This window comes from Bombyx mandarina, chromosome 13 (assembly GCF_030267445.1).
Source record: "Bombyx mandarina strain Sakado chromosome 13, ASM3026744v2".
NCBI lineage: Eukaryota > Metazoa > Arthropoda > Insecta > Lepidoptera > Bombycidae > Bombyx > Bombyx mandarina.
In genome coordinates, this window is record NC_143220.1 from 2,196,045 (window position 1) to 2,223,255 (window position 27,211).

General features: G+C 38.4%; 3 protein-coding genes across 6 annotated transcripts; 2 read left to right on the forward strand and 1 right to left on the reverse strand.

Annotated features, from left to right (window-relative positions):
• Positions 1-1,081: 1,081 nt before the first annotated feature.
• On the forward strand, positions 1,082-4,319 carry LOC114249158 (protein ILRUN). 2 transcript variants are annotated; one of them, XM_028182631.2, is made up of 6 exons: positions 1,082-1,142; positions 1,276-1,579; positions 1,662-1,772; positions 1,867-2,093; positions 3,334-3,443; positions 3,810-4,319. In XM_028182631.2, exons 2-6 carry the CDS (start codon positions 1,410-1,412, stop codon positions 3,837-3,839), a joined length of 648 nt encoding a protein of 215 aa, XP_028038432.1. In that variant the 5' UTR covers positions 1,082-1,142; positions 1,276-1,409; the 3' UTR covers positions 3,840-4,319. The 2 variants fall into 2 exon arrangements, with proteins under 2 accessions (XP_028038432.1, XP_028038431.1); XM_028182630.2 differs by having other exon boundaries at positions 1,100-1,177.
• On the reverse strand, positions 3,905-7,024 carry Tyms (thymidylate synthase). The gene is made up of 5 exons (XM_028182629.2): positions 6,750-7,024; positions 6,421-6,678; positions 5,859-5,979; positions 5,395-5,620; positions 3,905-4,773 (listed from the first exon to the last, which is right to left on the reverse strand). The coding sequence occupies exons 1-5, from the start codon at positions 6,829-6,831 to the stop codon at positions 4,564-4,566; spliced, it is 897 nt and encodes a 298-aa protein (XP_028038430.2). The 5' UTR covers positions 6,832-7,024; the 3' UTR covers positions 3,905-4,563.
• Positions 7,025-7,593: 569 nt separating this feature from the next.
• Positions 7,594-27,031, forward strand: LOC114249162 (uncharacterized). 3 transcript variants are annotated; one of them, XM_028182636.2, is made up of 11 exons: positions 7,594-7,680; positions 8,652-8,805; positions 10,226-10,346; positions 11,034-11,222; positions 11,712-11,860; positions 12,119-12,294; positions 13,265-13,404; positions 13,611-13,815; positions 16,099-16,206; positions 18,185-18,299; positions 26,570-27,031. In XM_028182636.2, the coding sequence occupies exons 2-11, from the start codon at positions 8,666-8,668 to the stop codon at positions 26,859-26,861; spliced, it is 1,635 nt and encodes a 544-aa protein (XP_028038437.2). In that variant the 5' UTR covers positions 7,594-7,680; positions 8,652-8,665; the 3' UTR covers positions 26,862-27,031. The 3 variants fall into 3 exon arrangements, with proteins under 3 accessions (XP_028038437.2, XP_028038436.2, XP_028038435.2); XM_028182635.2 differs by having other exon boundaries at positions 7,666-7,792; XM_028182634.2 differs by lacking the exon at positions 7,594-7,680 and adding an exon at positions 8,032-8,168.
• The last annotated feature ends 180 nt before the right edge of the window (positions 27,032-27,211 follow it).

A 27,211-nucleotide genomic window follows, 5' to 3' on the forward strand; every position in this document is an offset into this window, starting at 1 on the left:
CATACCGTGGGCCCCGAAGGTCAAATATTTAGGCGTCACCCGCGACAGTAGGATGACATTCTGCCCCCACATCAAGACGGTACGCGACCGTGCCGCCTTCATTCTAGGACGTCTCTACCCGATGATATGTAGGCGAAGTAAAATGTCCCTTAGAAATAAGGTGACACTCTACAAAACTTGCATACGCCCCGTCATGACCTATGCAAGTGTAGTGTTCGCTCACGCGGCCCGCACTCACTTAAAATCATTCCAAATTATTCAATCCCGTTTTGGCAGGATAGCCGTCGGAGCCCCGTGGTTCGTCAGGAACGTCAACCTCCATGACGACCTGGACTTAAGAGTCCATCAGTAAGTATCTACAGTCGGCGTCGATGCGCCACTTCGATAAAGCGGCACGACATGAGAACCCTCTCATCGTGGCCGCCGGTAACTACATTCCCGATCCTGCGGACAGAATGGAAAGCAGTCGACGTCGCCCAAAACATGTCATCTCGGATCCTCCCGATCCACTAATGGTGCTTCTAAGTACTTCAAGCACCGGTCACCGTTCTCGTCGAACCCGTCGCTTGCGACGAAGGGCTCGACGAGTAAATTAACTCTCAGACACAGCCCACTGAGTTTCTCGCCGGATCTTCTCAGTGGGTCGCGTTTCCGATCCGGTGGTAGATTCTGCGAAGCACGGCTCTTGCTAGGGTTCGTGTTAGCAACGTCATCAGGTTTGAGCCCCGTGAGCTCACCTACAAAAGTTAGGGTTACGCTGAAATAGCCTCTCAAGGCTCTCAGCTTAGGTAGGAAAAAAAAAAAAAAAAAAAATGTGGAAGAATGAAACAAAGCCACTGGACGTAACTTCTCGGGATCCTCCAAAAAGTCCACTGAAAAAATCTCAGTAAATGACCACCATTTTACTGAGATTATATTTCATCCCATATCATCTCATTTAATTTAATTTCGTCCCAGTTGATTAATGTCTCAAATTAATCATTTTCATTTCATTTCACTCCATATTAACATTTTTCATAAAAATATGAATATAAATTAAAATAAGACATGATCTAAAGGTCTTAGTTACCAAGTCATAAATAAAATAAAAAATTAACGTAATACACATTAGCAGTCTGTGCAGAAATTCATTCTTCAGAAATGTGCGTAGTTCATCACTTTTATCATTTTACACTATGTAATGTTTTTATTTTGATTATATTTTGATTCTTGAGAATGAGAATTGACGATCCATATAAATTTTAGGGTGCTTATAATAATTTTGTTATTTCACAGAACAAAAGTCAGCTGACGTACATACGTAAACAAAGGATATGTCATTATACCTGAAAGTTGTAAAATAATTATTTTACAAACAGTTAAATATTTATTTCTTATTTATTCATATATATAAAACGTCGTGAACTAAAATGGACGTTGATGGCGCCTCAGTACCTGGAGAAATTGATCAAAATCTATTATTACAATTTAGTTGTATGAATACAACAGACAGAGAAGAACTTATTAAACAAATGCAGAAGCTTTTAGGACCTAGTCTGAATTATAATACAGCTAGTTTCTTCTTAGATATGAGTAACTGGTATGTATGTGTCTTATCATTATTTATTATTTTTGTGTACATTTATAAGGGTAGATGACTGAAATTGAATAATTTATTTCAGGAATTTACAAGCTGCTATATGTTGCTATTTAGATTATACATCACCAAAGCTTCCTTCAATGTCAGTAAAAGCATCTGAAGGTCCAACTGGTAGTTTGGAACCTGGTGCACGGTATGGTTTTGAATTTTAGTAACATAATTTCAATACATCATATGACTTCCTTAAATTTAAATAAAATGTATTTAAAATGTTGTAATATTTTCAGTTTTGATCAAAATTGGAGTATTGTCAACACGGGAACAGAACAATGGCCAGGTTGTTGTAGATTAATACAAGCTGGAGGTGAACCTCTTGGCGCTACACCTGTTTATTTACCACCTCTTCCTGTTGGACATTCCACAACAGTTACATTAAAATTAGTAGCCCCTTCAACTTCTGGAACCCATAAAAGCTTCTTTCATTTAGTTACAGATAAAGGCGAACAGATAGGTGGTAAGAGTTATGAAATATTCCAAAATTTATGATGAAATTTATATATATATTTCCGAAATTATTAACTTTAAACGGCTCTCCTGTTTGCAAAATTTCGCTTAAACAATATAGCCTTTTACCCCTTGATATATTCAATAAATTGACCTTGAAATTATTTGCTTTGATAAACACATATAGAAAATAACTTTAAAAAAATGCACAAGGGATTAAAACTATATGTAATAATTTAGTTAAGAAAATTGTTAAAAAGTGCATATGCCACATTAATTCAAATTTATTGTCTGTATGTGTTTTAAGCAATACTATTGTAAGTTTTTACATTTCCAACTGTATTGAAGTGTTTTTCACAGTACGCTATGACAAGGCTGTCCCTAACATTGTTTGAGTCTAAGGATAGCAGAGACTACCTTATGTTGAATTTGATTGATATGATAGCAATTGAGTTTCTAGTCTATAAGTATATTTTTAGTGTCTAAAGATCTATATTTTTAATTGTGGATGTTCTTATGACCATACCAAAAATTAAGTACATACCGGGAGCTATAGACATGATAACTTAAATGTTACCTTTAGATGTAAGATAGAAGTCTCTATTTTATTGTATGAAGCTCTCAATTTGCCTTACCATCAGTAAACTTAAAAATAATCTGCAAGTTTGATCTTATCTATATTTTTACATTCATTGTGGAAGTAGTGAATGTGGTTGGTAAGTTTAGTATTTTATTTTATTGTGTAGGTTTGGTAAAACATAGTGTTTACCCGCGCCCATAGACATCACAACGTGAATGTTGCTACCCCCTATGATACTAGTCATGAACTCAATATCTTAATTGTGTTGTTTAAACTTTAAAGTGGAATGCATAATTACTTTGGAGCAGGAATGGGCAGCATGATGGTACCTATATATGTGAACCTGCAAATGTCGATCTCATGATAGTTCAAATATCATATAGAAGGAACAATATGCAATCAAATAAATTTTTGCATTTGTAATTTGTGTAGTTCTAGCAGTAGGGCTTGTGTGCCGTTAATACCACCATCTTGCTATTTCTATCACAAAGCAATAATGAGTACCAGTTTGAATGGTTGAATAGCCATTATTTGAATGCAACATGACATTGTGACTGAGCTGAAGTTAGTTTTCTCTTTAATACACTAATTATTCATTATGTTGTTATAAAATTACAAAAGAAGTTGGTGAGAGTGAAGAGTGATTAATATTCATTAAATATTTTTACAGATACACTTTGGGTTGAAGTCACAGTTGAATCTGAGATGACTATGGCACTTGTCGAACAATTAGCAGCACTTCCAGTCCCTAGCAGTCGATTGGAAGAATTGCTTACACAGGTACAGGATATACAGACTTTTATGATTCTAGTCTAAAATGAGAACTTTACTGCAAGACGTTAGATTGTTGTCAGTCTTGTTTTTTTCTTTTTAGATAATGAATGAATCAAACCACAAATTGTCATTGTAATTTAAGGTTTAATGTAACGTGAGGTCCTATAAATGCGCCTTATCATCAATAAAAATTGTAATAAAGTTTATATCTGAGATATTGTTTTCATTACATGAATGACAAAATAATGATTTTTTATATAATTGTGACATTACGAACTAACACAACTAATAGGTACTGTTAGTCCAGTTAATATCCTTGAATTTTTTTTTAAATGTGACTATTTTTATATAACTTTTAATTATTTTTTTCAGACACAATCACAAGACGATCAAATGTGTTGAAAGACTCTGGAAACTAGAAATATAACATTGTAAAATTATCATTATCTAACAATAATAACAAATAATTTCTATCCAAATTTGCTTTATAGGTTCTATTTACAATTTTTTGGATCTTAATTAGGTAGGTACTTAAATTGGCTAAGTATTGTATGTTACAACTTTAAAATTTATTTGGTAGCCTTTTATTCTATTGAATTACACATGCAATGTTTTTTGTTTTCAATGAAATATTTGTATTCTCAATGAAATCCGTTCATACAAAACAAAAAGTTGAGTAATTTTAAGAATAGAAAATTATATTAATAAAATTACATATTTGTTAGATATTGTTGAAATTTTACAATTTGTAGAATTAAAAGTTAGTGACTTTGTTAAGATAACTTAATGTGAGGTTGTAATGCCATTTAATAATCAAGGGACGATTTATTTTATAGTATGAAATGATTATATAAAGACAACAAATACATTTTTTGCAATACACACATTTTTTTTATTTATAAAAATACACAAATAATATCTAATATGTATATGAAATTTAGTATCATGACATTTGTTACATAACTACATATTTTAGATCACAAAGAATTTAAATATAGTTAAATACTGCTGTACGTAGTCTTTATAGGCCATTTAATTATGAATGAAAACTACACAAATATAATTTATTCAAAATCATACCCACTGTAGTATAGCATTCACAATTTCAATAGTGGAACCAAGTATACTATACTGCCATTTCCATTTCAATTTTAGGATGTGGTTTGTAATCTTTAATAATGAAGTCCTCATATTTGAAATCATCAATGGATTCAATTTTTCTAGCAAATTCTAATGTTGGAAACTGTTTCGGTTCTCTCTGTAGCTGTATCTTTAATGGTTCAAGATGATTTAGATACACGTGGGTATCTCCTGTTGTGTGTATAAATTCTCCAGCCTATAAAAACAACCAAATTTAAATATTTGTATTTGTAGCTTGAGCTTCCCAGAATCATTATATTGACTATGATCATTTTGAAGAGTAGGTAAGTATACACGATCAGTCCTTATGTGTAGTGTCAGACTGCTTAGATGTCCATGATAAGTTATTGTTGGTTTGGTACAAATATCGCAAGAAAAATGCAAAACTGAAACCATGGGTAAAGAATACAGAAGATACAATATGGGTCAGCAGTAAACAAATTCATTTCAGGCTTTTGTGGAATGCTGTACTGTTGCTTGGCCATGTATAGATTATAATAATTAGATATTATCATTTTAAAGTATGTATGTATGTGTGTGTGTATGTATGGCATTATAGACAATAAGAAAATAGGTTTAAACGCATACACAATATGGAGTCTTAGATCTTACATACACATGCAGCTATTGCACATAGTTTGCAATAGCCTAAGTGTCTATATTGCACTTTGAGTGCCTAAGTTTATAAAAAATTAGATGAACTATTGTGATGAGATAGTTGCAGTTCAAAGACCTAAAGTTGGTTAAGTATACACATAACTAACACATGCGAAATAATTTTCATTTAATCACAAGCAAAATCAATAAGAACACTTACTTGGTAACCAGTTACATGAGCAATCATGTGTGTGAGCAGCGAATAACTAGCTATATTAAATGGAACTCCTAAGCCCATGTCAGCACTTCTTTGGTACAACAAGCAAGATAATTTGCCATCAGCCACATAGAATTGTGCTAAACAGTGACATGGTGGTAGTGCCATCTTCTTAAGGTCTGAAGAATTCCATGCACATATCAACATTCTTCTGTCTGCTGGATTGTTCCTATAATACAATTAATATTATTTTTCTTACTTTAAGGCTAATAGTTTTGATAATTATGATGAAAGTATTGAGAAATAGCCTTGTTGCATTAGGTTATTATATTCTAGGTTGAATTTAATTCAATAATAATGGGTTCAAAGATTTTTTTCAATATTACTAATTAGTTAATCTAGTTTTTAAATATCCTAAGTTTGATTTTGTTATTTATATAATTTTAGCAGACAAATTTATCACTTACTTAATAGAATCTATTACACTTTGCAGTTGGTCTATACCCTGTCCAGTATAATCAGTCTGACAATCAATATATTTTGCACCACTGTGTCTCCATTGAAATCCATATACAGGGCCTAGATCTCCTAAAAATTTGTTATTTTTTTATGTACAAATTATAATTTGCATTAATTTTCCCCCTGGTATTGTCTGATCTCACTCTCTTTAAGACATGAGGTCAAAATCACAACTATGTTGATAACATTTATTCTGATTTCAATATTAGAGAAACAATTGCTTCACTGTAGAAATTTACAATAACACCAGTAAAAGTGGATTGGCGATTCAAGAATACTGGTATAATAATCTGAACATGCTGATATTAAAACTATTCTTGGGAACCTGCATTACTTTAAGATATCCAGGGAATTACTGGTAGTACCTAACACCATACAGGATGTATTGGAACTATTTCTGAAAATAGAAATCTTTCATTTTTAATTGGGACACTTAAGTTAGAATTACATTTTTGGCAAATTTATTTATGTTGTGATTTAAAGCAGTTATGAAAATATAAATTTCAGTACCTTCTTCTCTGTCAGTAAATCCTAAATTGTCAAGGAAATTTCTTGATCCATTTGCATCCCAAATGTGTACACCTTTGGCAGCTAATGCTTTTGAATCCGTAGACCCGGAGATCATCCACAGTAGTTCTTCTATAACACCTCTTGTAAATACTCGTTTAGTTGTGAGAAGTGGAAGCGTGTTATTGTGAAGAGAGTACCTCTGCATCGCTCCAAATATCGAAAGGGTACCTACCCCCGTTCTATCAACTCTTTTATCGCCTAAATACAAATGTTTTTAGTTGATATACGGAAGTAATGAGAACCTAGATTAATGCCCATTAATTACTTACCAGATTTTATGATTTGGTCGATAAGTTTTAAATATTGATATTCATCATGAGACTTTATTTCGACATCGTTATTGTGTGTCATTATGTATTTCTTTCGTTCAAGTTTTCTAAATTACGGCTTTCGATTTCTATGGTAAGTGAATTAATTAAATTTGTATTTTTTACTTTATTGAACACCACATAAAGAAAAATAATTAAATTGAACAAATAAATTTGACGAATTCATAACCACAATCACACAATGAAACGATTAGTTTGACTGGAAATAAAAGCGCGCGAAAATAGTATTAGTTTTATTTTTCCAAATGGAAAGGCAAAGGTATCACACCATACAGCCTAATCTTTTATATTTTTTTTTTATGAAATATGATATTATGAAATGAAATGAAGCTGATTAATTTAATATCAAAACATGGCATGGCATGGCATGAAATGAAATGAATGAAATGAGATAAGATGATATGATATGGGATATTTTTATGAAAAATGATAATATGGAGTGAATGAAATGAAGAATTTGAGACATTAATCAAATGGGATGAAATTAAATGAAATGAGATGATATGGGATGAAATATAATCTCAGTAAAATGGTGATCGTTTACTGAGATTTTTTCAGTGGACTTTTTAGAGGATCCCGAGAATTTACGTCTAACGGCTTTGTTTTATTTTCCCAAATTTGTGCATTTTCACAGATACTAAATAATTAATAAACCACCGTTATTACACATTTAAAGCTGAAGAAACAGTAAATAGATAAAATAAAACAAATCGCACAACTTGACACCTCGCGTTCCCGCCAAAAACTCGCGCAAAATAGTGGGTTGTTTCTTGTTTCATTTTTCCAAATCAGAAAAGACGAAGGCATCGCATCATACAGTCCAGTCTTATTTTTTTATATAAATCGAAGTGAAGTTTTTTGGAGGAAAATGGTGTGTGAATTGTTTTTAATGTTATTTTTTTTTTTGTTTTGAGTAATTGGTGAGAATCAATCGATCTATCAATTTCAAAACGATCGCAAGCAGTCACGTGATACTTTGTAATGTGCGTATTTCAAACAGAAAATAATTACTCGGGATCTGAAAGTGATACAAATAAAGTACATTAAGTACAGTAGATCCTAATGTGCTTATATTCTCTTTTGTGAACACCGATATGGTAGTAGTACCGACGTAGTTGTGGTCTGACGATCTCTTAGCAACCGATCTCTAAATAAATGTGTTGATTATATTAAATTTCTCTTTAAACTAAATATAAAGCCAAAATAAAATATATGAAATATTAATGATATGATTTTTAAATATTATTTTAGTTAATAATTGCTTTATTGATTTAAAAGTTATGTATTATAGAAAAAGAGCATGCATACATAATTTGGATTATATTCAATAAAAATATTTAGTAATTCTTAATAATTACTGTAAGTACGCATTTTAACTACTTACTATGATTTTATTAGATTCATATGGGTCGCAGTGACTGTAAGGTACTTATATGTTATAGTTCCGCCGCTATGAATTCTATAATTTTAAGGTATTTATTTTCGAATATTGAAAAACTTCCTGAAATGTTAGGGGATCTTTGCTGTAGTACAGCGGTCGGGGAACTTTTTTAATTATTACCCCAAAATATTTTTGTGTAAGTTGATATTACCCCATGGCGAAGAACAAAAAGAAACGAAATCGCTTCTTTTTAGCATCTTTCATATTACAGCCCCCATGATAATTTGAAATCACAACGATTCTAAAGAAGTTTCACTTCAATATATACTTTTTATTCACAAAAGTTTCATTTTCACTCCCCAAAATTTTATTTTACCCTTTTTGGGGTAATTTATCCCAGTACCTCGACCGCTGCTGTAGTATTAAAAATTATCAATTCAATACTATTTAATGTTTAATAGGTGCATGTATTAAAATGCCTCTGTGTGAAGCGCCACGTCTAGAGCTCGGAAGTGCGCCACAAACTCCTAGTGTCGTACCGTCGCCGTCTTCATCAGAAATATCCAGTGCAAGTTCGCCAGAGCCTCCGAATGTTCGGACCACCTCTTTATTTAGGTACAATATTTTTAAAGTTTGTTTTTAATCTTGTATGAAAGGATCTTTATTATTCGTGAAAGAATTATAAAAATACTAGCTGACCCGGCAAACATTGTTTTGCCATATATAAGATTGCTAGGGAATTTCTAGTGTAGAAAAAAAAACTAACTTATTGTAAGTGTGTAAGGATGTGGTAAATGAGTGAAAGAGGTATGTAGTGCTGTGAACGATGCGGGAATGTATAATAAAAATAACAAAACCTCATTCAACTACATAATACCTCATTATAACAAAAAAAAATGTCCAAATAAAAAAAATATGTTAGGGGTGGACAACCCTAATCACTTAGGGGTATGAAAAATAGATAGTAGCCGATTCTCAGGCTTACTGAATATGCATAAAAAATTTCATGAGAATCGGTCAAGCGGTTTTGGAGGGGTATGGGAACGAACATTGTGACACGAGAATTTTATATATTAGATAAAAATTATATTTATAAATAAAATAAAAAATAATGCAACATGTTACGCAGCAATCAACTGATTTCGTGAAAAAGTTGAAAACAAGTATCTAGGTCATCGCAAAACGTAAAAGAAAAAACTTAGAATAGTTTACAGGTTGCATGATTTCTGTAAACAAGGTTGTAGTGGCACAGGCCAACTGTACCCGCGTTTTGAATAAAATATAATGAATAGGCGTATGTAGTAAAATAGCAGTTCTCTCTTTATAAAAGTCTCACTTTATTTTACACACTACAAAACAGAACTTCCAAAATCGCTGAGTTCATTTTTTTTTTGTGAACGAATCAATACGCTCATAGGTTATAGGTTATAGGACATTAAATTTTGTTATCTGGGGTCAGCTACAACAAACACCAACCGGTTACACAAACGGAATAAAATCTACAAAAAGATTTAAACGCATACAAGCAAGCATACATCATAAGTAAAAGATAAGATTTTTACAGTTTATTTTGGCTTAAATGGGCAGAAAAGCGTACGGTTCTACTAGCCAAGTGACCACCGGAGATTATAATAAAATCTCCGGTGGTCACTTTAGCAAATCTTATTTGCTAATGTCAAAAATGGCCATATTTGTAATATATTTTTTTATTTTTATTGCTTAGATGGGTGGACGAGCTCACAGCCCACCTGGTATTAAGTGGTTACTGGAGCCCATAGACATCTACAAAGTAAATGCGCCACCCACCTTAAAATATAAAGTTCTAAGGTCACAGTATAGTTACAAAGGCTGCCCCACCCTTCAAACCGAAACGCATTACTGCTTTACGGCAGAAATAGGCAGGGTGGTGGTACCTACCCTTGCGGACTCACAAGAGATCCTACCACCAGTAATATGTATTGGTTTCCATATAATATGTATTGGTATTATCCAATTGTTATTATCCATTATAATATGTATTGGTTGTATTTCATAGGGCACTTGCTATGCCCCTACCGGAACCTGAACAGCCTCCAGGTCAGGAAGACCTGGAGCGACGTTTACCTGGTTACCGACGTATCGTCATACCCCGAGAACTAACGTTGATAGAACTCTTAGTAAGTTGATGTTTTAAATTCCATGAATCAATATTTTTATAAAAGACTAGCGACCCGCCCTCGCTTCGCTTCGGAAACATTAAAACACACATGAAACCAAAAAAATAAAATAAAAAAAAATGAAAAAAAAGTAGCCTATGTTCATCAGGGACAATGTCGGCTTCTAATGGAAAAAGAATTTTTCAAATCAGTCCAGTAGTTTCGGAGCCTATTCGAAACAAACAAACAAACAAATCTTTCCTCTTTATAATATTAGTATAGAAGTATAGACTATATAGCTGACCCGGCAAACGTTGTTTTGCCATATATAGGATTTCAAGGGAATTTCTAGTGTAGAAAAAAAAACTAACTTATTGTAAGTGTGTAAGGATGTGGTAAATGAGTGAAAGAGGCATGTAGCGCTGTGAGCGATGAGGAAATATAAAAATAACAAAACCTCATTCAACCACATAATGCCTCAAAATAACAAAAAAAATTGTGTAAAAAAAATATGGGTGGACAACCCTTATCATGAAAAATAGATAGTAGCCGATTCTCAGACCTACTGAACATGCCTATAAAATTTCGTAAAAATCGGTCAAACCGTTTCAGAGGAGTATGGTAAATAACATTGTGACACGAGAATTTTATATTTAGGATGAAGAAAACAAATACATTTGTTTTTATTAATTTGCTTTTAATTAACAGAAACAATCCAGTGGTGTGAATTCAGATGAAGAAGTTCTCAGGATTAGGGAGGCGAAGCTTCGCGTCATAGCCGAAAGAGTTGGCCTGAGACGACTACATGTCCTAGCGCCCAGGTTGCGTTCGTTAATTTTGGACGGCAGTGCACTTTCCTCTTTAAGAGATCTTGGGATCGGCCTGGTTCATCTTAAGGTTGATGTATCATAATTATTTCAAAATGTTTTGAAATGTAACATTCTTATCAATACGTTAATACAATTTAGAACACGATCAGCAGTAAGTTCATAACTGCCCTATAATTTTTATTTTTTATTGCTTAGATGGGTGGACGAGCTCTAAATAGATAGTATTTTATATTCTTCAGTTATGGCGAGTCGTAGATATAGTTAAAACTACTTTAATGGTTAAATCTGACGATTTTATTGTTATCGTATGATTTCTAACACTGCAAATACTATCTAAATAATAATAAAGAAAACAAAAAAAGTTAGAAAAAAATCATAAAAAAAACGCTAGTCCGGCATTTAGTTCAAAAGTCGACGAATAGTCATCCGTGACCACGAAAACTGTTAAAGTATTCGTAACGCCGGAAATATGAGAATAAAAAACGCGAGATTAAGCCGTACAAGTAATTTTTATTATTTATAAAAATTATACATAACTAAATTATTTCATTGTTAGGTACTAAGCGTAAACCGTTGTGGTTTGACTAGCTTAGACGGAGTATGGGGCTTGGGAGCTCTTCGTGAACTAAATGCAGCCGGGAATCGTCTACACGATTTACAACCGTTGGGTGCATTACAGAAACTTCACACTTTAAATATGGCTGAGTATGTGTTTTGCTTAGTGAGTCGAAAAAGTTCGAATGAGATCCTAACATTCCTAACCAATTTGAGATACGTCGAAACATTCTTAAACATATCCTGAATTGTGTCGAGAAATTGAAATATTGAAAGAAAAATCTTAATAATACAAGTTATTCGGATTGAAAGCTAACTGATAGAATTGTAGAAGGTATTTCAGACGATTTCACTGATGAAAAAAATTCGGAATAAAATCTGCTACGATTTTCTGTTATAATTTTTCAGTAATCCAATAGTGGATTCTACCCGTCTATGGACTTTGGGTGTCTGTGGGTCACTTCGACGATTAACCCTACAGGGAACTCCAGTATCTGAATGTCCACAATATCGTCCCAGAGTAGCCGCGGTGTTGCCGATGTTAGTTTATCTGGATGAAAGGCCTTTACATAGAGATATCGAATGTGCGTATTACTTTTACAATAAATCTTTTTAATCGCATTCTGGTTCATGTTAAATGAATTATAAATATACCTACTGATTTCATTAGGAATTATGAGCTAGTTGAACTTATTGAACGATATAGTGGTAGGAATTTTTATTGAAATCTGGTTTACAAAACGTTTGGCCGCAAATTCAAGCACTAATCCTGCAAATGTCCGAAATTTCTATTTGTATTTAAATTTTATTTGTAAGAATATTGTATTTCTGGGTTCTATGTTACAAACGGCGTTCAGTGTCGTAGTCATTTGAAAGGAGCAGTTAAGTTGTTATTCAAAATGTTGGGAGTCCTCAACAGGACCAAGCGGTGCTTAATGTCTGGACTTAAGCTATTTGTGCGCTACAAAGTGTTCGTTCGCACTCACGTGGTGTGCTTCTCCCAATTCTGGCCTGGCGTTCCTAAGTGTCTTCTTCATTTTCCGTTGTATCAACTGATGTGACTATGCCGGTATTCAAATTCTGGCCGCTATAAATGTTAAGAAATAAGTACTTAATGCGAATTCACAAACTCCTTTCACGATGAAGGAATAGTATAACTTAAGTTAAAAAAAAAATAAAAAAATGCGTTGTTACTGGTGGTAAGATTAGCCTGCACGAGTAGATACCATCATCCCACCTATTTCTGCCGCAAAGCAGTCATGCTCCGCAGTTTGTTGAGTGGAGCAACAATACAATACAATTGAGACTGACTTTGTCTTCATCCGGTTTTGAAACAAAATATTATGACGCATCGTTCTTTAAACGTGGTATGAAGAGAGTCTTCATAGTTTTGCTATGGTCCTGGTATTGCTGACGTTTATGAGCGACGATGACGACCACTCATCAGCAAGTCGACCGTATGTCCTTCCAAAGTTAGCCTATAATATTAGGTACTTGCCCATTAAAATGTAAATATTTCACGTCACGTTTACGTCAACTCATCTGGCATTACAGACGATTCAGACGGAATATTTGGACCAGCGTCATCATCATCTGACTCAGAAGAGAGTGAAGCGAGTGGTGGAAATGATTTATTGGAAACGTCACACCTGCCAAATCGGACATCAGACACTGCACCGAAATTTTTTAATAACGTATCAACTTTTTAAATATAGCACAATAAAAATAAATAGTTATAAATTATTTATTTAATTAAAGCAACTTTTATTGTAATAATTATATTATACTGAGTAGGTTCTTAAAAATCTCTCTTAAAATTCAATAAATGCATAAACCATCTGAAATCGCTGTACAATTTAAAAAAAAACCGGCCGTTTTGTAATTTTCATATAACTTGCAGCTTCAACCAGAATCTAGTCCTGAGAAAGCGTCCAGTTCGGTAGAATCGGACGCAGTACCTAATCATTTGCTGCATCGAAGACCAGCTACCACTGAAGGAGCCGGTGTAAGATCTCGGACAATCCTCGAGAATCGACCAAAAACAGCTACTGATCGACCAAGTTTTGATGCACCAACCAAACTAGAGATACTCAACACTCTCATGGGTATTATACTTAACATTTTACTAGTCTACACTTTACGATTCATTTATAACTGTGTACAGGTTAAGCGGCTACTGAAGGCCCAGATCGCAAAACCTGAATGGCGATGTCTTGCTTGAGATATTGGGGTTAAAATCACAACGATTGTCCTGTGTTTTAACCGCGTACACATAATTGCTTCACACCAGTATATAATAAACATTGCACTGTCTCAATAATGCTCAAAGTAAATGAATAGGTAAGTAGATATACTCCTATATGTTTGATAACATTGAAATGAATCTATACATAGAAAAGGCGATGTGTGTTGTGGATGCGTAGGTATGTTCCCTATAGGCTCTCAGGCGGCTCGACCAATTTTGATGAATCTTTCCGGAAGTCTTCTGTGTTCTGTGAGCTCGGTAGCGACATATCATAGTTAAATCAAAGATGGGTCAGCAAATTGGGTCAGGTTTGACTGGTTAGAACTAGACGGTGGCTTGGATGACCCCTGGCATTGCTGACGTCCATGGGCGATGGTGACTATTTACCATCAAGTGAGCCGTATACTAGGCTGCCTACAAACGCACGGTTAGGTACCACCACCCCACCTATGAAGCAGTAATGCGTTTCGGTTTGAAGAGTGGGGCAGCCATTGTAACTATACTGAGACCTTAAAACTTATATTTTAAGATGGGTGGCGCATTTACGTTGTAGTTGTCTATGGGCTCCAGTAATCATTTAACACTAGGTGGGCTGTGAGCTAGTCCACCCATCTAAACAATAAAAGTAAAATCGCTGTACAAAACAGTATGTTCCACATTTAATTCAGGGTTGTCGTGTCACATCCATAAGCAATGCCTAATGCCAATAAATAATAAGTCCTTATTATTCTATTACTGCATTGGTATAGATGAGAAATAAATTTGAGTTTTAATTATTGTACGTTTTTGCACATTATGATCTGTTAGCGAACAAAATGAAACCTTAGTTAAGTTATGTATGTACCTACGTTCGCCGGGACGCCTCCCTGGGACCTGGAAGCGGAGGCGCTTGCTGCGGATTACGCGTGGCGATGTGCTCTCCGCTCCAGGGGGGAGCCGCGTCCCGGCGCGGCGGAAGTTCGAGCGCGGAAGCTTCAATCTCGGCGTGCCGTGCTCGAGGCGTGGTCTCGCCGCCTGGCGGACCCCGCCTACGGGCGACGGACCGTCGAGGCGATCCGCCCGGTCCTCTCGGACTGGGTGAATCGCGACCGCGGACGTCTCACCTTCCGAGCGACGCAGGTGCTCACGGGACACGGCTGTTTCGGTCGCTACCTGCACCTCGTCGCCCGGAGGGAGCCGACGCCGAAGTGCCACCATTGCAGTGGCTGCAACGAGGACACGGCGGAGCACACGCTCGCGTGCTGCCCCGCTTTCGCGGAGCAGCGCCGCGTCCTCGTTGCAAAAATAGGACCGGACTTGTCGCTTCCGACCGTCGTGGCTGCGATGCTCGGCAACGATGAGTCCTGGCAGGCGATGCTCGACTTCTGCGAGTCCACCATCTCGCAGAAGGAGGCGGCGGAACGGGAGAGGGAGAACTCTTCCTCCCTCTCGGCGCCGTGCCGCCGCCGTCGAGCCGGGGGTCGGAGGAGGGCGTTTGTCCAGCTCCGGCCCCTATGAGGAGGCAGTCTCCTCCCGGTGATGGTCACGGGGCGACCTAAGGGGGCTGAGACTGCGCCGCACGCTACCGTCACTCTAGCGCGCTGGCATCAGGAGGACGGGACGACGCGTCGGCGGCTGCGGACTGCGATGCGGTCCGCATTTTCGTCGTCGCTGTCGTCGCCGAACATACTGTGGAAGAGCAACCCGGTCGGCGGTGTATCGCGTTCCGACCCGGCAGGCTGGTTCTGGCCCAGCGGGGTATCCCGGAACACCAGCGGCATCGCCCGGGCGGCCTGAAGGGCCGCCGTACCGCGGAGACTGACGTCGTTGGTCGTCGACTATCGCCTCGACGACCCGTCGGTCGGGCGTCCTCGGGGTGGCGCCGCGTGTCTGGTTGTAGTGTTGACCGCGGGAACCCCCCTACTCTGACCGGGTTTTGACCCCGGACGGAGATCGGACGCCGGGTGTAAGAGTGCAGGGGAGTCGTTTAGTGGGTGGGCCCTAAATTCCTTGGGCCCGCGGTCTGCTCTCAACACCTGCAGATCGTAGAGTCTCACATACCCCGCGCGCCCCCTAGGCGCGGGGACCTCGTAGGAGGTTCGGCCCTCGGCCCGGAAAAAAAAAAAAAAAAAAAAAAAAAAAATGTATGTACCTACGTGATCAGATAAAGAATGGAGATGCAGTGGCAGTAAATTGACATCTCACGGTGCGGTTTGCGGAAATTTGGCGAGATCTTTGCGGCGCTTAAGTGCGAATTCCTCCAAATCATTTGGTAAGTACGGAACGCAATTACCTTTTTGAGTACTGAGTTTGTCGTACATCAAATGGTATATGGCTTGGCTCTGTCCCTGGTATTGCTGAAGTCCATGGGCGACGGTAATAGTAATAGGCTAGCTTTTAATTGAACAGTAGGGTATGCGGCTTTCGCGAATGACTAATTGGAACATATAGACACCACAATTTGAAGGACATGCTTTCAAAGTTTGTGTTGTATATACAAATGTATGTTCTATTTTTCAAATCGGAATGCGTGATATGCTTAGGGCGCAAATAGTGAGGAGGGTGGTATCGACCTACACAGGCTCACAATATTCCTTTGCATCAGTAATCAGTGATGATTTGAAAAGGTTTTATTATACGAGATTCATCATGTGTCTGGCAACCACTTCATAGCACGTAACACCTAATATAATTCACTAAAACTACTAACCAAATCGAGAATATATCATATGAGTATCCACATATTGTGCTGATCTGAGTTAGAAAGTAGACAAGCAGTTGAAGAGCCATATAGTCAGGTATGATATTCAATATGATATAATAAGGAAAATACGTATAAGCTATGTACTGGAGAAAAAAAACTGCAAAATTTCCATGACTGTAACTAACGTTTTAATGTCATTATATCGTTTGGTTTGAAGTGATTAGTTATACGTGGGAAAATCAGATTCATCGTATTGCTATTTAGAATAATTAAAAATTGTACTGGTGGTAGAATAATACTGTGTATACTGGTGGTAGGATCTCTTGCGAGTCCGCACGGGTAGGTACCACCACCCCGACTATTTCTGCCATGAAGCTTCGGTTTGAAGGGTGGGGCAGCCGTTGTAACTATACTGAGACCTTAGAACTTTATATTTCAAGGTGGGTGGCGCATTTACGTTGTAGATGTCTATGGGCTCCAGTAACCACTTAACATCAGGTGGGCTGTGAGATCGTCCACCCATCTAAGCAATAAAAAAAACTAAAAATTAAGTTACAACGTTTGGCTTTTTATGTGTTGTTTCAATTGTATTTAAATAATTGTGAACACTGTTTAGGTTGTTAAATAATATCCTCATAGAATATTGTCCCGTGTGGACATATCAATAGAGTTTTATTCTTAAATATCATGTTTTTTAATTCAGAGTATTAAAAGAGTTAATATTTTAGTATCTTATACAACTGGATATATATACTTAAAAACAATATCTTCGGATACTCTGCCGAAAGTGCTAAACTTTAGCATTAGACTATTTCTTAGTTCTCTCACAGAACAATAAATTAACAATACAGAAGTTCCTTTTTATTTCATATAAGTAGTAGAATAACCTACAAGGCTACCTCGGAAACAGGTTTTAATGTAAATTAGCAATTCAGTTGTTGAAGCCTAAGTAAAGTATACCTATGCTAAGTTTTAACAAACCTGAAAATAAATTTTGAAATCTTCGAAAATGCCTTACATACATACGTACATACTATACGTTACATTCATAACCTATTGTGAAATACAATTTTTTTATTAATTTTTTTATTGCTTAGATGGGTGGACGAGCTCACAGCCCACCTGGAACACCAGGTAGGCTCCAGTAACCACTTAACAAAGTGGTTACTGGAGCCCATAGACATCCACAACGTAAATGCGCCACCCATCTTGAGATATAAGTTCTAAGGTCTGAAGTAAGTTACAACGGCTGCCCCACCCTTCAATACTGTGAAAATTGGAAAATATTTGTAAATATTTAGAAGGCTGCCCCGATCGGTACGTGAAGTACTTGCCTACTATTACGTGATGTTTGTGTATTTACGAAACGACTGTTGATTCACTTAGTTCAATAGAAAGTATAAATTTTCGCACGTATGAATGAATACCTACGTAGTGCTGTTTTATTATAGAGGCTGGATACTCGATGATCTTACATTATGAGAGTTTGTTTGGACATAGAAAGACGGTACTGTTTTTTGAGAATAATTGTCTGGCAATGTAACAGAAATCGAGAAGGAGATAGTGGAAGAAACGATGGAAGAAGCCAGTCGAGCTATAGCCGCAGAGATCCCACGGGCTCCCTGCTTAGAAGACTGGATGAAATTTAAAGAACAGACTGGGTATGTTTTTAAACTCATTAGCTATTTAGCGAAACGTATAATAACTATGCAGCAGAATCAGCATGGCGGTAGTACCAAATCACGTAGGCACGCAGCCAGATCAACTTGAAAGTATTCAAGTCATTAGTGTGCTTAGTGCGAGCTTTACTGGTGGTAGGACCTCTTGTGAGTCCGCACGGGTAGGTACCACCTCCCTGCCTACTTCTGCCGTGAAGCAGTAATGCGTTTCGGTTTGAAGGGTGAGGCAGCCATTGTAACTATACTTGAGACCTTAGAACTTATATTTCAAGATGAGGGGCGCATTTACGTTGTGGATGTCTATGGTCTCCAGTAACCACTTAACACCAGGTGGGCTGTGAGATAGTCCACCCATCTAAGCAATAAAAAAATATTGCTATACAAAAAGGTTTTTTAAAATTATGTTCGACAGTTAATTCAGCGTTGTCTCAAGGTGGGTGGCGCATTTACGTTATAGATGTCTATGGGCTCCAGGTGGGCTGTGAGCTCGTTCATCCACCTAAGCTATAAAAAAAGCTCTTTAACGTTCGCAATAGCGTAACAGTTAACTGAAATTTGTATGGAGTTGGAACGATTGTCTAAATTTGCCACTAGGGGCGTTGTTCCAACTGCATACTAATTTGACTTACGTTATACGCTATCGAGAACGTTTAAAAACTCGCACTGAGCACACAGGCTGCGATCTCAACTTACGTTGGAGTTGGGGCGAAATACACGCACAAGCACACTTTCACAAATACGCATGTGCACACACACACACACGCACGACGACGACGAGAGATTACTGTCTAAAGGTCGCTGTATACGTAAAGAGATATTACCTCGGACGGGGACCGACTGCTTCGTTCAAAACTGGAACGGCATACGCACCGTGACTTTTTTTTACTTTTTTCCTACCTATGCTGATAGCCTTGAGAGGCTATATCAGCTTCACCCTAACATGTGTAGGTGAGCTCATGGGGCTCAAACCAGAGTGTTGCTAACACTGACCCAAGCAAGAGCAGTGCTTCGTAGAATCTACCACCGGATCGGAAACGCGACCCACTGAGAAGATCCGGCGAGAAACTCAGTTAGCTGTGTCTATGGGTTAATTCGCTCGTCGAGCCCTTCTTTGCAAGCGACGGGTTCGACGAGGACGGTGACCGGAGCTTGTGGTGCCTAAAAGCACCGTTAATGGATCGGGAGGATCCGTAATGACGTGCTTTGGGCGACGTCGACTGTTTACCATTCGGTCTACAGGATCGGGTATGCAGCACCGTGACAGTGACTCGGATCTAAAGTGCTAGTGTTGTCAACAACGAAAGATGGATTTTTCATTTCAAGAATTGGCTTTAATTGCTATTGGTCTAGATCAGTCTTTCTCAAAGTGGGCGATAGCGCCCCCTTGGGGGCGTTTGAAACCTAGAGGGGAGCGTTAAGAGGCCCAGGAAAAAATGGGGGGCGTTGATGTGGGTTAGGGGGGCGCTGTAAAACTTGTAATTTCATTTACTTTATAATATTTTAAATTTCACTAAAATTAAAATTCACCTACTACACAATAACGAATAATTAGTTTATATTTCGACCCTGTATGATGTTATAATATGTATGTTAAAATAATTAACATAGATTTCGTAGGATAGCCCACACACCGTACCAATCAAGTTGTAACAAGTTTCTGCGGAACATGATCGATGATAGTTAAAAATTAGAGCAATTTTACCTTAATTACATTGCACCAGAAATTATTTTAAACATTAGAAAAAAAAACTGCCATGCAGAGTTTTTAAATATTACACATACGTAAACTAACATAAATTGAGGTTTTCTTTACTTTCTTTCTTGTTTTTAACATAAGGGCATTTTACAGCATTTTCCTAGCATTTTATAAGAAATTACTGATATATCATCATTTTTATATAAAATGGAAATGCGTATAATAATATAATTATTGTTCAAAAACTTGTCTTAGATTATTATTTTTTACAATTTACCCATTACCGTCCAATGTCAAATAGTATAGTAAGCCTAAACAGCTCACTTATTGTAAACATTGTTTACTATTTTATTTCTATATAATAATAGGTTGGGGAAAAAGTTTCTTCGCATTTTTTAAGAAAATTCACAACATTTTTTAATATAGTTTATTCACATTTTTAGCTAAAGTATGTCGGTACCATTTTATTCGATAACTTTTTGCCATCTTGTAGGTAGGGACATGATCCCATTGCTATAGAAATTTTGGGGCTTCTGATCAAAATACCGCGACAATTGGTTTTGGCAATTCTCTCGTGATGTTAACCTGACACTGCCTAAAGAATTCTGAAGAAACCGAAACAGGTAGAAATCTGAAGGTGCAAGATCAGGACTATACGGCGGATGCATTAACACCTCCCAGCCAAGCTCTCTTAAATTTTGCTGAGTGGCTAAAAATGTGTGAGGTCTAGCGTTATCGTGACGAAAAACCACACCCCTTCTGTTGATTAATTCCGGCCGTTTTCTCTCAACTTCTTGCTTTAATCTCATCAGTTGTTTGCAGTAGAGTTCAGAATCGATGGTCCTGCCTGGTGGTAACAGCTCATAATGTATAATGCCCTTCCAATCCCACCACACACACAGCATCACCTTGTTGCGAGTTAACCCGGGTTTCGCCAGAGTCTGTGAAGCAAGTCAGGACAGGCCTTTGACCACAACCTTTCTCGTACGTTCTTGTTGTACGTGATCCACTTTTAATCACCAGTTATCAGCTTCTTCAAAAATGGTTTGGTTTCATTACGTCGTAATAAAGAATCACAAATGAGTACACGGTTCATTAGGTTCCTTTCAGTGAGCTTTTTTGTGTACCCAGTTTTTTTCAAATGCGCCATATCTATTTTGTGGTCAATTCCCAGTTCTTCAGTTACGTCGTAACTACTGATATGCCGATCTTGCCCCACTTTTTCAAAAATGGCATCGATTTTATCCGTAATAGAGCGACCAGAGCGTTGTGCATTTTTGACATCAAAATTTCCGGATTGAAAACGCTTAAACCAAATTTGTGCTACTCTCACAGACACTGCACTAGGTCCATAAACATCGCAATTTTTTTTCACGGCTTGCGTTGCTTTTTTACCTTTTTTGTAATTAAATTTTAAAATGTATCGAATATCTTCATTAGATTCACTCATCTTGACACTACGAAAAATAAATATAAATCACACATCTTCCTAATTTTAATTTGGAATTATCTTCTTTCGAATTCAAACTTTTAATGATACCAAAACCAGCCAGATACAAATAGTATAGCCAAAGAGACTTTATTATAAGTTAAGCTATTGCATAGCTTTTATCGCTGCGCGGCGACCGAATCATGAAATTCCGTAACGAAAAAAACCTAACATCCCTCACTTCGCCTACCATGTAGCTCGCGTTCAACACATTCACACGTTGCGCTTGTGTAGTGTTTGTGAATAATCGCGTGGTGTGACGTCACACTGCATGCGCATCATAAAAAGTTTGCCCATCTCTCTCTCGCACGGTTTAGCTTATGAGTGTGAAGGGGGCAGTTAAGGTTTTGCCTTTATTAAGGTTTAATATAGCGTGCTCTTGTTTTATTATTGTTTTAATATTAAATTATCATTGTCTAATTATGATGTCATAAGTTGATAAAAAATGCAATGCAATAGCTTTACCGCCGCAATTCCCGAATGCCACACGTTTTTTTTTTGTCAGGAGGAAATCGCCGGACTTCCGCCCTTCACTGGCGATGGAGGGCGGGGCATGTCGGAGTCGAACCGACTAAAACCTCCTGTAGCTCAACAACCAGCATCCAAACCTCGCATGAGTCAGAGCTCATGAAAAGGCAAAGGGGGTAAGTGAAGCGTTCTCGCCCATCACCCTCCCCCTCGGGACGCCGGATTGGTGGTCGTAGGCGCCACGACCACCAGCCCTCTCGGTCGGCAGGCTGTCCGAAGCCCGCCTAGATGGCGCCGGTTAGAATTGTCTATCCTACGGAATACCCCGCTAGGTCAGAACCAGCGTGGGTTGAGGACAGCCGGCCTTCCATCACCCGGATGCTCATGCGTAAAACTTGTGCAGAGCAGCTTGCACGTCGTCTTCTTAGGCCCCCTTCGCCGGTCCCCAGGCCGACATGTGAGGGAGACCCGAAACACTTAGAGGGCCAGGGCTTGGGCGAGATCCGCCTCCCTGGACCCCGCTCGACGGCGGCGGGCCTGTGTATCTCTCACGCGCCCCGCCGCCTCCTTTTGCGAGATGGTACACTCGCAGAAGTCGAGCATTGCCTTCCACGACTCGTCGTCACCGAGCATCGATGCCAGAACACTCGGCAACGACATGTCGTTTCCTATTTTGCGACGAGGACACGCCGCCACCCCTCCCATGCGGGGCAGGCGACGAGCGTATGCTCTGCCGTGTCCAAGCCGCAACCACAAGTGTGGCGGCACTCTGCGTCGGCTCGGCTCCGATCCGGTGCAGGAGCTCACCGAAGCAACCATGCCCAGTGAGTACCTGCGTGAGCCGGAAAGTGAGGCGTCCTCTGTCACGATTCACCCCAATTCACAAGAATCGGGCGAATCGCCTCGACGGTCCTACGACCAGCCGAAGGATCGGGCAGCCGCCTGGACCATGACTCCAGCACGGACCGCCGAGATTGGGCCCTCCGCGCTCTGACCACACTGGGGCTGGGATGCGCCACGCCCCAGGCACGAAGGTTAGCCCGCCACTGATAGTCAGCGGCGAGCGCCTCCGCTCCAGGACCCAAAGCGGCATCCCAGCCAGTACACACGACGCCTCGAAAGAGATGGTGCGATAACCACGGATTATCCTGACCGCGATGGTGCGTTGCGGCTGTTGCCCCACGGCCAGTGACTGGCCCCACACGGGCGCCTCGTATAAGGCCATTGACCGCACTACCCCCGATAGAGACGGCGCGTCACCTGGTCAGGCCCCCGATGTTGGGAAGAAGCCGTCTTAACGCGCCGGCCACCCCCAACAAACGAGGGACCAGGTTCTGAAAGTAAACACGGAAGGTCCAACGACTGTCCAGAATGAGGCTGAGGTACTTCAACTGCACCCCGACCCGATACGGACGCCTCCAACCACGATATGGGTATCGACAGGTGGCACTCTCCCGGGCCTGTGGAACCACATGGCCTCGGATTCACTGAGTGTCACGTCGAGGCCCAATCTCCTGATTTTGTCGACGACATGCGCCACCCCAGCGGTGGCAAGACGAGCAAACTCAGCAAAACTCCCCCCGGGACACGAACAGCGTGTCGTCTGCGTAATAGATTACGCTTAGGCCCGGGAGGAGGGCACTCTCAGTACCCAGTAATACCCGATATTCCACAAAAGGGGGTCGAGCACCGGCCCCTGTGGAACACCGCGCATGACCGGGAACCTGTGCACGATCCGCCGTGTCCAGTACACGTGACCAATCTGTCCTCCAAGTAGGAAGCCACCAGTCGGCGAAGGTAGGAGGGAACTCCGTGTCTTACCAGGGGCATTTTTTTAAATAAAAGAACACTTATTGCGGCATAACTATAATAGTTAGACATATGCTGTCGCGAAACTTTTTGTAAATAATAATGTTTTTTACAAAGTCGTAGTACATCATTTTATTCTATCATCAATAGTTTTCGTAGGGCACGCGACGTAAAGAATATTTAAGGTAATTTTTTTACACCTTGGGCAAAATTATTGGAGTTTTAGTAAGGATACCTAATTTTTTTCAAAAAAGATTATACCCTATGTCACTCGGGAAAAGTGAAGCTTCCAAACAGTAAAGAATTTTTCAAATCGGTTTAGTAGTTTCGGAGCCTATTGAATACAAACAAACAAACAAATCTTTCCTCTTTATAATATATATAGATATTAATTATTACAAATAATAAAACGCTCACTTAGGCGGCGGTTTTTATTTGAACCAGTTCTAATTATAAACTAAAATTCTATGAAAAATTACCCATATTTATCTATAATACGAAATGTATTAATTTATTTTTCGTAGTTTCCTTCCTTCTTGCGTCGATAATCCTCAGTGCTGAGGGTCGTGGCCTCCTCTAATACTTTCTCCTGCATCATCTTGCAACATTCCTGCCTGTCCTCGGCTGTGTGGATAGCAACGTGGACTGAGGTATTGAGAGTGGAGCGTATTTGGTCCGACCAGCGCATTGGATTTTTGCCTCTGTGCCTTCTCCCGCATACCTTGCCTGTTACCAGCAGCTTTTTCAGATTGTCACCTCTTTTTCTGGCGATATGTCCAAAGATCTCGAAACTCCTCGCGCGCATGTAGTGCTGAGGCGCATTGGAATCTTGAGCTCGGTAAGAATGGATTCGTTGGTTCTGTGTTCTGTTCAACGAATCCCGAGGATTTTCCTCCAGCACCACATCTCAAACGCGTCGATGCGTTGGCGGTCGGCTTTCTTGAGGGTCCAAGTCTCTGCGCCGTAGAGAAAAATGGAAAAGACAAGGGAGGTGACGAGCTGCTTTTTGGTTTCCTCGAGATGTTTCTGTCCGCCCAACACGGTCCATTTGGGACATAGCTCTCTTTGCCATACTGATTCGCCTTCTGAGGTCCTTTTCGGAGGATCCATTACTAGCTATGATAGCCCAGATAAATGAAACCTCTACGACTTCCAGGTTTAGCTTCTCGTAGTTTAATAAGTTATTATTGTAGTAGTATTATTTACTAGTCGAAATATAATTTTTAATTATCTTATGATGAGAATCTTATGTTAATGAGAAAGATATTCAACAAAAATAGTTTCGTTCTAATAAATTAGCATAGTAATAGTACAGTGAACTAGCAATTTATTTTGGTAATTCTGAATTTAAACATATTGATGAGAAGAATTCATTTTACTTTGCAAATTTGTAAATACACGCTCTGTACCAATGTACGGACATATAATAATATTAAGAAACAACAATAGCATCTACAAATACATATATTATGTACTACGTGGTACTACATTTACTAAATTAATACAACATTAATTAATTAAATTAATGAAATTGTGGTTTAAAGTTTTAGGGGTGTTTAAAAAATGGGGGGCGCTGAAAAATAATTGATTTTCAAAGGGGGCGGTAAAGAAATAGTTTGATAATCACTGGTCTAGATGATGAAGTAGCTACGACCGTGAACAAGATAAGGAGATTTTCTGTACATCTTACATGGCAGAATAGAGAACAAGAGAGAGATACCACACTACCTACAAAAAATTCAGGATGATGAGACTCAATTTAGTCAGTATTTTCGAATGGCAAAATGTTTTGCTTTACTGGAAAATATCATCATCAAGACGTCACTATATAGTTCTCTCTCCGAACGAACGGAGCCGGAGTGCGTAGCGGGAACACGGACGGGACGGGGCACTTGCGGGCCACGTACGCGTCTCGTCCGCGTCTTCGTGAAATATGCTCTTCATATACATTTGGTATGATTTTTTTTTTTGTTGCTTAGATGGGTGGACGAGCTCACAGCCCACCTGGTGTTAAGTGGTTACTGGAGCACATAGACATCCACACGTAAATGCGCCACCTACCTTGAGATAGGAGTTCTAAGGTCTCACGTATAGTTACAAACGGCTGCCCCACCCTCCAAACCGATGTTTGCAAAACTTCCCATCCTGTCCGTCTGTATAAAAACCCGTCACGTATGCAGCGGCCTTTAACACCCATCAAGGACTTATATTATTTCCATCTTTATAAATTCAAATTTGTGTAGGTATTGATGATGGGTAGGAATTTAATTAGATTTTCTTAATTATTAGTATTTCGTAAAGCATATGCACAATCTATGTATATGATGGGGTCATGCAGATATTTCTGCAAACTACCTAGCTATGCTACTAGTATGGACTTTCGATTTGATCATAAGCATAAATAAAGCAAATCATGAATCATATTTATTTATAAAATACAAGAAATTGAACGGATATGGTTGCGTAAAATGCATTGACGTAGCAAGACCTTATTGAATACCATTCTATAAAATCCAATTAGCGTTAACATGAAATTTATTACTGTATTAACAATAAATGATAGATACATATTTGAATGAACAAAAAATAGATATTCGATAAAGAAAGGGTATTTATTTTTCTTTTTGGGTCATGCGCAAATTTATCGGCGCATTATTGGATTTATGTTTATTCGCTTTAGTTTTTGCGTACAAAACATTAGCATATGTTAGAAAACTTCCTTTTTTGGTAAAAAAATTCAATGAATATAATTAATAAACCATAGATTAAAATTGTAACGTTTATTCCCAGAATCGAAATAGATATTGATTTCAACGAGAGGCCGAGAGACGTAGATCCTCTGAAAGCTATAGAGCGTCTAGAACAAATTGAAAGAGAAACAATTCAAAGACTAGACCATGATCAGAACGGGAGAGAACTTAATAATGCTACAGGTGTTAATTACCGAATGCAGCAGCTCTTTTGCAAGCTGTACCATGTCCCTTTTGGAAGAATGCGAATTATGGCGGGCGGAAAGAGAGCCCGAACCAATAATGTTCTCTCGTTTGAAAGAATTTTCTCCCAGAAATATGACGAGTCGTAACCACTATGAGTCGGAATTCGAATAACTTTCTCGAAGTCGTGCCGCTCAAGAGAAATTAGCGGTACGGTAAAACTTGTGTACTCGACACGAAAGTATTGTTTGTTATGTTTTACAATATTATACAATGATAAAGTTTGTTATTTATAAATAAATTTGTTAATGCCCTGGAAGTTTTTATTATTTATTTCAATGTAAATTTTATTTTTTAATGTATAAACGAATTATAATATTTTGAAATAAATTAGGTAAAGACCGATAAATTTATACAATCCTTTCTGAGAATTGCTCTAAATTAAAGTTCGGAATGTCGAGCGTTTTATACACTAGTGGTTGTCTTTTATTGTCATTAC